Below are 11,953 nucleotides of genomic sequence, written 5' to 3'. Positions count from 1 at the left end.
ACAAATTCATTGGTGGTTGTGAAGTACATTAAATACTTTTGTGATGCCATTCCAAAAATAGGGTAAACGCAGCTATTAACGCTCCATCGAAAATCGGAAGGTATTACCGATCTAATAAGTAATTCGGCATTTATCCGTTGCCACTAGTAACGTGAGGGTAGGTAGGTTATTTTCTAAAAGCGTTTATTTCTTGAGTATAGGGTAGTGTTACATTAGTTTGAGTGTTAGTTCGAGAAATCATAGTAATACGTCAATCAAGTCGAGGGTACCGAAGAAGAAGGACATTCCATACTGGCGCTTGCACTTTCAAGTAAGGATTTGACTTATCTGGCTAAGACGTTTATGTTAACAATTGACTATTTTACATTTACTTTTGTTGTTAATTATATTCAGTCATTTATAAATTATAGATTGGTTATCACGATTTGTTAAAAAACATCCATTAACATACATAAAACATGAAATTAAATTTGGGCGGTGATAGCTTCATCAGTTTTAGTAGTAGCAGCTATCAACGACCCATAGGTCGGTAATGACTATAACGTCATGTTAAGTTTTTTCTTTCTTTTACAATATTATTCTTTAGAAACATAAGTATGTTTATAGATTATTTGAGACCCAAATAATAGTTTTTTTCAAAAAACTATTAACGACATACACATTTGTACGTAGTTTTCTTCTTTTGACGTTGTAAAGTTTACTAAAATAACAATATTTTTGAAAAACGGATATTGTGTAAGACATTTTTTGTGAAGGAGTTTTACCCATAAAACTGATTTTATGTCAAAAATTTTGAATATCACGTAATAACGAAGTGTTTAGTAGCCACAACAATAATAAAATAACAATAATAATGTTGTTTAATATGGGTCGGTCATACATTGTACGTTAGTGCTTACATATTCTTTCAACGACTCATAGAAATCGCTATTACAAACCATGAGAAGGTTATGACCGATCGTTCCTAAATAAGTAGGTTATAATATTAAGGATATTATTAAAGCCATACAATTATTACAAACATACAAGTTTTAACAAATACTTTTAGATAACAATACTATTATTATCTGTGTGCTTTCGAATAAAAAATATTCTATTCTATTCTAAAATAAAGATCTCTGGGTATACACAGCTGTTTCACTCAAATTATGTTATCTGGGACGTGATTAGTTGTTGTCCTGTACTCTCCAGTGTTAATGCTCACTGTTTTCCTGTACTCTCCAGTGTACTGTTTCTGCTGTACATCGATTTCAACAGGGCGAAATAAGACCAAGATGAGCTTAATATCTGTAACAATTACCATAACATAAATATTTTTTTATACTACGTCGGTGGCAAACAAGCATACGGTCCGCCTGATGGAAAACGGTTAGCGTAGCCTATGGACGCCTGCAACTCAAGGAGTGTCACATGCGCGTTGCCAACCCATTAGTAACTTGTACCTAATGTACCTATACATTTTTTTTTGCTGTATTATTACCAAAGATCGGATTTTTGTGCGACATCTCATACCTTAAGTCATTAAAATGACGTAAGTCACTAAGAATGTCGCAAATCCGTCCGATCTCTGATTATTACACACACACACGTACACAGCAAAAAGGAGTGTACAAGGTCTAAGGAGGGTTCGGGTTGCCGACGACTCAAAGGACAATAGACTGAACAAATTAGTTCCGTACGTAGGTCCTTCCGTCACCAACACACCGCACCCTCGAGAGAGTAAACCCAAACGTAATCTAAAAACATAGCTTAATAACCGCAAAGACACTAAACAATTTTATACTATCGTATATGCTCTAAAAAAAATGCTGTAACCGTTTTTAAGCTATGCAATGACTACTAACATCGAAATAATTTGTATGCATTCCTAATCTAAAAGCCCGCTATATGACAAACCAGCGACGATTACTAGATTTTAGCACTGTCATTCTTTTTAAAAGGAGTTTATCATTTTAGCAATGTCCCGTTTACCTGCAGTACCTGCACTAAGTTTCAAGAGCAATTCAATTTGTTAAATGAATAAAAGACAACTGTATGATATTGTAACCATTTATTTGCATGCATAAAAAACCTCGTTATAAGTTATGTTACAAATTAACATATTTAAACTTAATATAATATTCTAACATTAGTGAAAACTAACATAACATTAATATGAAACAATAAAATTCGCTTTTTACATTGCAACAAATCAATTTGCTATACCGACACGGCGAAAGGTGTCGCTCTTGGATATCCAAAGTTATTCGTATTATTACTATAATACACTATTAAAAATAATGTTTTTATTACCGAGTTACATAAGGTTAAAAACGGTTGACATTGGCAGTTCTTACAAAAAGAAACACGGATTTCATTTATTATTCGCCAAGCAAGTGAAAATAGCAATCTTTATTTATTTTATACTTCAAAAATTCAAAATACATTTAGGATTGTTTGACATAATAATTTTCTCTCTTTCCGCTTGATTCCGTTCTTCTTAAAATTTATTTTTCTTTTTTTGTGCGTTTGGTTTTCGACAGTTGTATTATTAATATTAATATTACGAGTGTAGTGCTCTATATCGACGGTGGTTCTACATCGATAAATGGTTATATTATGTACTTATGTGTAGGTCAGTCCTCCTTTTCTGTATGTAAAACTTCTGGATTTGAAGGGTCTGAATGAATTGGTACAGCAGAATACTTATATATCATACATCTTTTTTTCTTTAAACTAGAATCAATATAGATATCTTTGTTAACAATTTCTGGTAAAATCAGGTGCATCATTGCTTAAAATTGTATTAACTAGGTTAAATTTAAGTCTGTTTCTCTGTTGTTTGTATGAATTGGAGCGGATAAATCAAGATAAAGCTTCATTTTGGATGATACATATGTTGTCATTTTACAATTTTTACATGCTAGGTATAGAGTTCTTCTTCTTTCGAGTCATCACTTGTAGTTTCAATACGTCTGCGACGGAATAGTCAAAAACCTTCTTTCCTTATATCAAGATGAGAAGCATTTTACGAATGATTAAAGAAGTAAACGTTGTTCGATTTTGTTACAACGAAGGATAAACCCAAATTCGATGATCGTCAGCAACGGTTTTAGCTTGGACCAGTAAAAGGGAGTTTTAAAATTGATGTATTTTCATCAGCATTGAAAATTAAAGCAGAAACGTTCGACGTGGCTAAGTTAGGCAAAGAATTCTGAGGTATCAATCTCAAAAATTCTTGAAACAATACACAACGATAGAATGTTCCTTGGTAAAGATCGAGTTGAGCAATCCCCTTCTGTTCTATATTTATTAAACTTACTGCTGGTGTGATGACTTGTGGTCGGTTTTTCGGTATTCATTTTATTCGCAGATCTCTGTTATCGTTTGTATCCTGAAGTTCGTAACAAGCCTAAAAGAAATAACATTAATTAATTTGATTTTTGACTGCATTATTAAATCAGCTTGACGGTAATATAATGTTGCGCAAGTATTCCATACCTACATAGGTACTAAAACATTGTAAGGTAAATAAATTCTTACAAAATGTATGTGGCTATGGCAATGCCTACATAGCAATAGGATGGTACAATGTAATTTCTTGACTTTTTTGTTTACGCTTTATTTGTACACAATAGTTTTAACTGGGCTCTTGATCGAATAACTTATGTGTTAGGTATTTACTTGTCGCGGCAAACGTGTGATAATACGTTAGCAAAACGCAAGTTGTGCTTGAAAAAAACCTTAAAAAAAAGATATTTAACACTTACCTGGTCTTCGGTTTCTTAACATTTTAAGGAGAAAATGTTCATTCACCGGTCACTACAGCCTTCGCACAACCTTCTGCGCGCGAGCCGCTCGGCCGACTGTCGGACTGGCGCAAAAACTTTGGAAGGTATACTTTTACAACTAGCGGGGTTTTAGCGTAGCTTTGCTGGTTTGTCCTGTTTCAGTGTGGCATTATGAATATTTTTTAGTAATAAATTCACCGTAAAGCGCAGTAACTAGGTTTTAGTGATGTATTTGTAACCGAAATTACAATGAAAGTCTTTAAATACACGGTTAAAGGACTTTAGCCGTGTTTAAGCGTAGTATTTTATTTAAAAAAGTTAATGTTATAAAATGTAATAACGCAATTAAACGGCTTTAATGGGAATTTATGAAGCTTATGTCAAGTAACGTTGTTATAGTTATGTATCGTGTGATAAAACTATGAAGATAAACAACTGCTAAGCGCTTTAATAGAAGTTATAGAAGACAAATGTGGGTTTGCGGTTTTATACTATTGAAAAGGGTTATAAAATAGTGCACTTAGCGAGGTATGTCGACTCTGTATCTCGGTAACTAAAAATGATAAAAATATGATTCCAAGACCAGTCGATGGGGAATTCTTTCCTATTTAAGAATATTTATCCAAATGAAAACTGGTAATATGCAGCTTAGAGGGGTTCTAGTGATAGGACGGCAGAACGATGGAAGGATTGTGTGAAAGAGGTTATAAGAAAAAAACCGGCCAAGAACGTGTCGGGCCACGCTCAGTGTAGGGTTCCGTAGTTTTCCGTATTTTTCTCAAAAACTACTAAACCTATCAAGTTCAAAACAATTTTCCTAGAAAGTATTTATGAAGTTCTACTTTTTTCCTTTAGGAGCGATTATTTCCGAAAATATCAATATTAACAAAAAACGATTTTGGTAAACCCTTATTCATTTTTAAATACCTATCCAACAATATATCACACGTTGGGGTTGGAATGAAAAAAAAACAGTCCCACTTTACATGTACTAAACAGTCCCCGGGGGGGGTACCCTAACAAAACAGTTTAGTTTATTTTACCACTTGTCGGCGTGATTGATATAGTACATATTGGTACCAAATTTCAGCTTTCTAGTGCTAACGGTCACTGAGATTATCCGCGGACGGACGGACGGACGGACAGACATGGCGAAACTATAAGGGTTCCTAGTTGACTATTACGGAACCCTAAAAAGATGACGAAAGATAGAGGAGAATGGAAGAGGAAGACAAACGTACCGATGAAATAAAGCTATGGAAACGGATTATATCGCGTATAATGAATTTACAATTCATCCCGACGTTTCCAACACTTTACAGCATTCGTGGTCAACGGGAGCCCGTTCGCGATGTACTCCGTTTCAGTTTTATTTCATGAGTAACTATCGCGGTAACCGAACACAATAATAAGGTGTGCCGACTCGTAACATGGGATAAGGGTAGGTAAAAGAAGAAGAGCAATATGAGGATAGAAGTACCCGTGTGAACGCTCCTAAATTTATTTCGGCAAATTTACAAGCAGTCAGCTTGCAAGGTTTTTGTGCCCTGAAACAAAATATTGGATATCAGTATTTTTTTTAGTTAATAAAATAAAATAGTATATTACGATACATGATCATCATACATGATTACATGGCTCATGGGAGCCTGGGGTCCGCTGTGACAACTAATCCCAAGATTTTGGCGTATACACTAGACACTAGTTTTACGAAAGCGACTGTCACCTGACCTTCCAACCCAAAGGGTAACTTAGGCCTTATTGGAATTAGTCCGGTCTCCTCACGATGTTTTCCTTCACCGAAAAGCGACTGGCTAATATCAAATGACATTTTTTTTTTGCATGAATAGGTAGACGTTTGACCACGATCACACCTGATGGTAAGTGATGATGCGGTCTACGGTGGAGCACGCTTACCTATGAGATACCTATTTACTCGATTCGAACCCGCTACCTCCGGATTGAACGTCGCACGCTCTTACCGCTAGGCCATCAGCGCTCTATATTACGATACAAGTGCGAAAAACAGGAAATGAGATACGAATGGCGATAAATTAAAATATCACTAGATTCAAAACGTAAACGTATTAAAAACAAGTTCTTTTGTTTCTAAGAGAATGTGAAATTACCTCCAAAAAATTGCAATGCAGAATTGGTGACTTGTAAGGTACAGTGGGGCAAATCTGGACTGGGGGGGGAATGTAACTGGTGCATTTTTTCCATGTTTTACAATGTTTGCATTATTAAATTGAGTGTTCACCGGGTTATATACGGTAGGCGTGTTCAGTGGCTACATGTAGAACTCAACATCATAGTGTAATGTAAAAATGGAAAAAAAATGGATTAGTTACAATGGCCCCACGTCGAGATTTGCCCCACTGTACCTTATTTGTAATTTTGAGCGAAACATTACTAAACGGGAACGTACCTGGTCAAAATGATAAGTAAATTCTTGGCTGCTTTCGCATCAATGTTATACCACTGACTGTTATAGACTGCAGCACTTAAATCCATGCTCTGAAATAATAATTAAAAAAAAACATAATTTGCCACACTACCGTACACGGGCATAAATAGATAGATAGATACATAAAAACTTTATTGCATAAAAATATCATGACAAGAAGAATTAAGAAAAATAAGTGTTGATTTCTGTACCTTGTCATATTAACGTCTTGTTTGATATGTCATACGAAATTGTCAAACGATTAAAAGCGACAAGGTACAGAAATCATCACTTCTTTATGCCGGTGACTGTACAGTCAGCACCAACTGTGTCCGATGAAGAACCAGTGTTCGACAGCGTACCAGTAGATGCCACTTTAAGAAAAAAATAAAAATAAATGTGACAGAAGGGTGTTAGGTATCTATTGGGTATTTGCGTGTCGAGCACTGGTACCTTTGGTAGTGGTGTTAGGTAGGACAAAAGAATCATCAACAGAATCGTTCATAAAACATATCAACAAAATTATCAATAGTCTAAAAAAGTTCAATAACACCTAAAGAGTAATTTACCACAGCTTCAAGGTCCAATCATTATTAACACCGTTAACACGAGAGTTATTTAAAAAAGTACGTGAAAAACAAAGTTCAATATTATAACAACTGACAGATTTGATAATATGCTCTTTCTGCTGAGATGAAAAGTGACAAATGTGCTCTTTGAGGCCAAAAGTTTCTCACTGAGGGCCAGTTGCATAAACCACATTTGACAGACACATCATCGTCACGCAGCAGACGTCTATGAAACTTCCCATACAATAACATTTTACGAATGCTTTAACGGTGACAGACGGTTTGATGCAACCAACCCTTAGTACCTGAGTTACTACGATCAAGATTCTAAACTCCAAAAACTATTAATTATACCAAAGACATATGTAACTCCGTATGTGGATACAATCTAAGAAAAAAACGTATCTCAAATCCATATAGAAAAAGGTACGGTGCCCTAGATGGCGTTACACCTTTGGGGAACGATCGGCTAGATGGCGCTAATATTAATATTTGTCATTTTCACACATAACAAGCTAACAATATGGGTCAAATTGTCAAAACTGAGGTTCAAAAGTTTTAAGCTTGGGTCGAGAGATGGCAGTCTATGCACTGTGATTACACATTTTACTTTGACAGTAACTCTCTATAATACTCGATCCTCTTTGATTATACTTACAGCTCGTGAAACTTTATCGCCGTAATCGCACATAAGGTATATTTGCAGCAAGCAAATAAACAGGAAACTGAGGAAATTACTGAGCATAGCTAAGTCCTCATAAGCCTGAAAATATAGCAATAACTTTTACTCTGAACAATTTAGAAAAGCTGCTTATGTAAACGAATCGTGCTGGTTTAAATAAACTTGGTCAAAGCGAGGCACCGTTTCATTTCGGAAGTGTGGTGAGGCGAAATCAAAATGATATTTGAATCATAAACTAAAATAGATGCCATACACTAAAGAAAAATCAATCAAACTCACTCACTGGTGGCAAGGTTAGCAGCTTAGCACGTCAGCTGGAGACCCAGGTTCGATTCCCGGCTTCGCCACCAGTGGGCTTGATCGCTTTTTCTTTAGTGTATTTCAGTTTAGCCATACTAATCCATACTAATATTATAAATGGGAAAGTGTTTGTGTCTGTTTGTTTGTCCGTCTTTCACGGCAAAACGGAGCGACGAATTGACGTGTCTTTTTAAGTGGAGATAGTTAAAAGAGATGGAGAGTGCCATAGGCTACTTTTTATCTCTTTCTAACGCGAGCGAAGTCGCGGGCAAAAGCTAGTAATCTATTTATAGTAGTGTTACTACTTGAAAAAACAAATCAAAAAAATATTTAATAAAATAATTTGATTTATCCCTACATCGATATTTGAATCGTAGTATGGTGTAGGTGGAAGTACTAGTGCTTAACATGTCAATAGGAAATATCTATTTTAATCACACGATATTGTACTCATTTATAAATTTATATTATATAAAGTAATCATGTGTTTTGGGTGAGGAGTTTGTTAGTAAATAATAGTTATTTGTTATACAAGGGGGCAAAGTTGTATTTTAACGCCGAGTGTGGTTTTAACATACGAGAAGTAAAATCATTTATAACACAAAACTTTCCCCTCACTATAGCGAGGAAACTACAATGCAAAAAATGCGTTTATCACTGCTTCCAGTAGTTCCACAGGTGGTAAATAATCTTTATTACTAGATTCACCTACTTTTATCAATTTTAAAGCAGTTAGTTTGACGTTATTGAAGGTCAAATTACTTTACCCACTAGTGGATAAAATGCGTTTTTACCCGCTGGTATTAAAGGACAAAACACGTGTTTCCGAGCTAGTGAGGGGAAAATAAAATAAATAAATATTATAGGACATTCTTACACAGATTGACTGAGGCCCACGGTAAGCTCAAGAAGGCTTGTGTTGTGGGTACTCAGACAACGATATATATAATATATAAGTACTTATATACATAGAAAACATCCATCGACTCAGGAACAAATATCTGTGTTCATCACACAAATAAATGCCCATACCGGGATTCATACGGGGTTCGGGATTAGTTTAGTTAAATATCAGTATTTATTTTATAATGTGACAATATCAAACATTTCTCAAAATTAGATATTTTCTTAGACCCACTTGCACCAACCACTTAACTCTGGGTTCTGTCAAATACCATATAAAATGGTGGGTTAATCCTCGGGTTAACCCTCACTTTTCGTTGGTGCAAGTGGCCTTTACTTAATCAATCTGATTGTACGAGGAAGGCAGGTGCTTTTTTTCTGGCAGTGCGTAATAGATCCCATCTTCTACAACATTTTAATTTAATTGTCACATAATGGGAGTTTGAAATATTAATTGTCAGACCTAGTAAATGTCAGCCTATTTAAAAATATACAAAGAATTAAAAAAAATAAAGGTAATTTATGTTTAAATTGGGAAAAAAAGGAACACACATTTTTCATCGTTTATCAATGGCAATTCAAGCTATGATGACGAGTATTGGTCCAGCCAGGCCTATGCCACTCACTCGCAGTCGCGCGTTTAGTACTTGGGCCATTTTTTTCCTAAGTTGTCCACCCCACTTTTTTTGTAACATGGGTGTTTTTTACGCGATTCATACTCGGAATCGAGAGCTCTTTCGATCCTGATAGGAGAAAAAAAATGTACCAAGATTTACATACATTTTTTCGAACCTTCCATTCCGTGACCGCCATACAAAGTGTATGAAAAAATGGTAACGGAATGGAAAAAAAGCTTGGGACACTTTTTTTCTCCTATTAGGATTGAAAGAGCTCGCGATTCTGAGTGGAAAACACATAAAAATTTCCAAATCCAAAAAAAGTGGGGTGGACAACTTAGAAAAAAATGGCCCAATGGTAACAAGTGGCCGAGAGGCGTCAAGCGCCCGCCTGTGTAGTCGCGTGGCACGTACCTACTATTCTTCTGAGTTTTACGTAGTAAAACTTATTAGTATTAGTTAAATAAACCGTACCTATATTCTACTGGAATAACGTAGCAAAGACCTTACCATGATATTAAACCCGGATAGGCAGAGCAGCAGGCTGCTCGCCATGAAGTTAAATAGAGAAGACTTGGTAAACACTGCTTCAATTACATCACAGCATCTGTAATCACACAGTAAGATACAAGTGCGAAAAACCAAATTAAATCATTTTACTGGCAAACACAGAAAGTACTAATGTTCGACAAATTAAGCCCAATATGACACTCTTCTGTCATATTTTATTAAGAATTAGCGATTCGTAGCTATCGCTCTCCGCAGTGGCGCGACAGAGCCAGAATGCGTTTTGATCGCCGTAGCGTCAACCATTGTCACCTCGGCTAGGCCGACTGGTACTTTACCTGGTACCTTAGTGCGTTTTCACATTATCCGATCCGGTCCGGTATCGGATTCAGGACCGATATTCCATACATTACATGCGCCTTTTTGGATTTTTCCATTGAAATCCTTCCGACATCCGATATCGGATCGGATAATTGTGAAAACAGACTTACTGGGTATTAATTTTTATTTGACAACCATTAAAATATGATTGCGATTACTAACCTTATTATTTCTCTATGCCGTCTAATGCAAGCTCGAAGTTTTTCATCATACTCATACTTTCGAAGTTGGTTCCGCGTTCTCAGTGTTACAATTGTTTGGAAATCATGGTACAGCAGACGGAATTGAACTTGTATAAAAGTGCAAAAAGTATAGTATAAGCAATCCGGCCCGAACACAGTGACCAGGACAAATGTACCTAAAATGGACAAACACACAATTTGTTTAAACATTTTTTGGGTTTTTTTTATGAAATAAATATATCTTATCTTAATTTGTAACAATTCATAGATAGATTTAACGATAATTTTAATTATTATAAATATAAATGTCGTATTAAATATGTAATTAAAATTCTGTAGTTAATGTTACTTAAAAAAATAGATCATCAATATTAGGGCCTATTAGGGCCACTTGCACCAACCGCTTAACTCAAGGTTAGTGGGCTGTCAACTGTCAAATTCCATATAAAATGGTGGGTTAACCTCGCGTTAGCCTTGGGTGCAAGTGATCATTAGCGGATGATATCCTTAAGCGCAGCTTTAAGTTATTAATATGAATATAGGTACTTATAAAGTGAAGGTAAAACCTGTAGGTACTTATTAACGTTAAGGTAGTACCTGTGGTCAGTGGTGATGATTGATACCCATCTGAAGGAATATATCGGGGCTTTGGGAGCGGGAATGATATACACTAGCCCAAAAATGGTGAAAGCGATAAAAGACAAACATTTCCAGGTACATTTGGAGCCAGATGTATAGTTTAATCTATATTTCAGTAGGTAATTTAAGTCACTAATAAACAGAGTTATAAATACACGAATTCATTCTCGCTCCCAAAAACCCACGCATTTAGTGTCAATGACATCTACTGGTACACTGTCAATCACTGGCACTTTAACCTTACTTCTAATATCTACTCACCACCGAACACATGACGAAGATATATAAAAGGGTAAACTCTCAGATCGAACGGGTTGAACGGGTACAAAATCAGAAATGGGAGCCTCAGCACCACTTCTCCTGACGTAAAGTATATGAATGCCATTATAGCAAGGGGGCCAGTAAAGAAAGCAATAACTGCAATAACGTTTACAACAATTAAAATGTTGAAAGACAAGTGGATAGTTCGCACCATGTCGCGAATTTCTCCTAAAGCTGTCGAATTTGTTTCAACACTGGAGGTGGATTGTGTAGACATTAATCCTCGCAGTGAATTGATCAAGTCATTCAAATGGTGGCTATACTTTATTCGATAGTAAGTCTTGACGGTGCCCAGGAAACAAAGCGTAGCGCAAGGGGCGCAGTAAGTTGCTTGAACGAAATCTCCATTTAATATGCTTCTAATCATCCAAGCTATCTCCCCCATCAATTCAAAATACAAGACGCTGTTGCAGAATAAATATAACTTTCGGTTCCATATTCTTTTCAAGGTGCTCCCATCACTCTCCTTATCATCAGTCTGTAATCCGATAAATCGTAAAATTCGATTGGTTTTTTGCAAGCAGTTTTCAAATGCAACTGATTCGTATGACATGTTACTATATAGTCCTCCACATCGAATTCGATGACGGCGAACTCAGCAATAAATAGTTCCTTCTTGTGAGCTCTTATGTAGCC

The 11,953-nt window shown here is 35.9% G+C and overlaps 1 protein-coding gene across 1 annotated transcript; it reads right to left on the bottom strand.

The window, feature by feature from the left end:
• Positions 1-1,159: 1,159 nt before the first annotated feature.
• On the bottom strand, positions 1,160-11,702 carry LOC125228640 (odorant receptor 85b-like). Its single transcript, XM_048133297.1, has 6 exons — positions 11,581-11,702; positions 9,798-9,894; positions 7,444-7,548; positions 6,199-6,287; positions 5,251-5,317; positions 1,160-1,287 (listed from the first exon to the last, which is right to left on the bottom strand). The coding sequence occupies exons 1-6, from the start codon at positions 11,700-11,702 to the stop codon at positions 1,201-1,203; spliced, it is 567 nt and encodes a 188-aa protein (XP_047989254.1). The 3' UTR covers positions 1,160-1,200.
• Between the last annotated feature and the right edge of the window lie 251 nt (positions 11,703-11,953).

The sequence above is a fragment of the Leguminivora glycinivorella genome, chromosome 8 (genome assembly GCF_023078275.1).
Source record: "Leguminivora glycinivorella isolate SPB_JAAS2020 chromosome 8, LegGlyc_1.1, whole genome shotgun sequence".
Taxonomy (NCBI): domain Eukaryota; kingdom Metazoa; phylum Arthropoda; class Insecta; order Lepidoptera; family Tortricidae; genus Leguminivora; species Leguminivora glycinivorella.
This window is presented reverse-complemented; position numbering and strand designations above follow the sequence as displayed.

Excerpts from the sequence above, each read along its gene's own strand:
- LOC125228640 (XM_048133297.1), bottom strand. The coding sequence starts at position 11,702 with ATGGGGGAGATAGCTTGGATGATTAGAAGCATATTAAATGGAGATTTC. Across the intron at positions 7,549-9,797 it reads TATCCGGGTTTAATATCATG|GCTTATGAGGACTTAGCTAT; the intron begins GTAAGGTCTTTG and ends CTATATTTTCAG. Across the intron at positions 5,318-6,198 it reads TTACTTATCATTTTGACCAG|GGCACAAAAACCTTGCAAGC; the intron begins GTACGTTCCCGT and ends ATTTTGTTTCAG.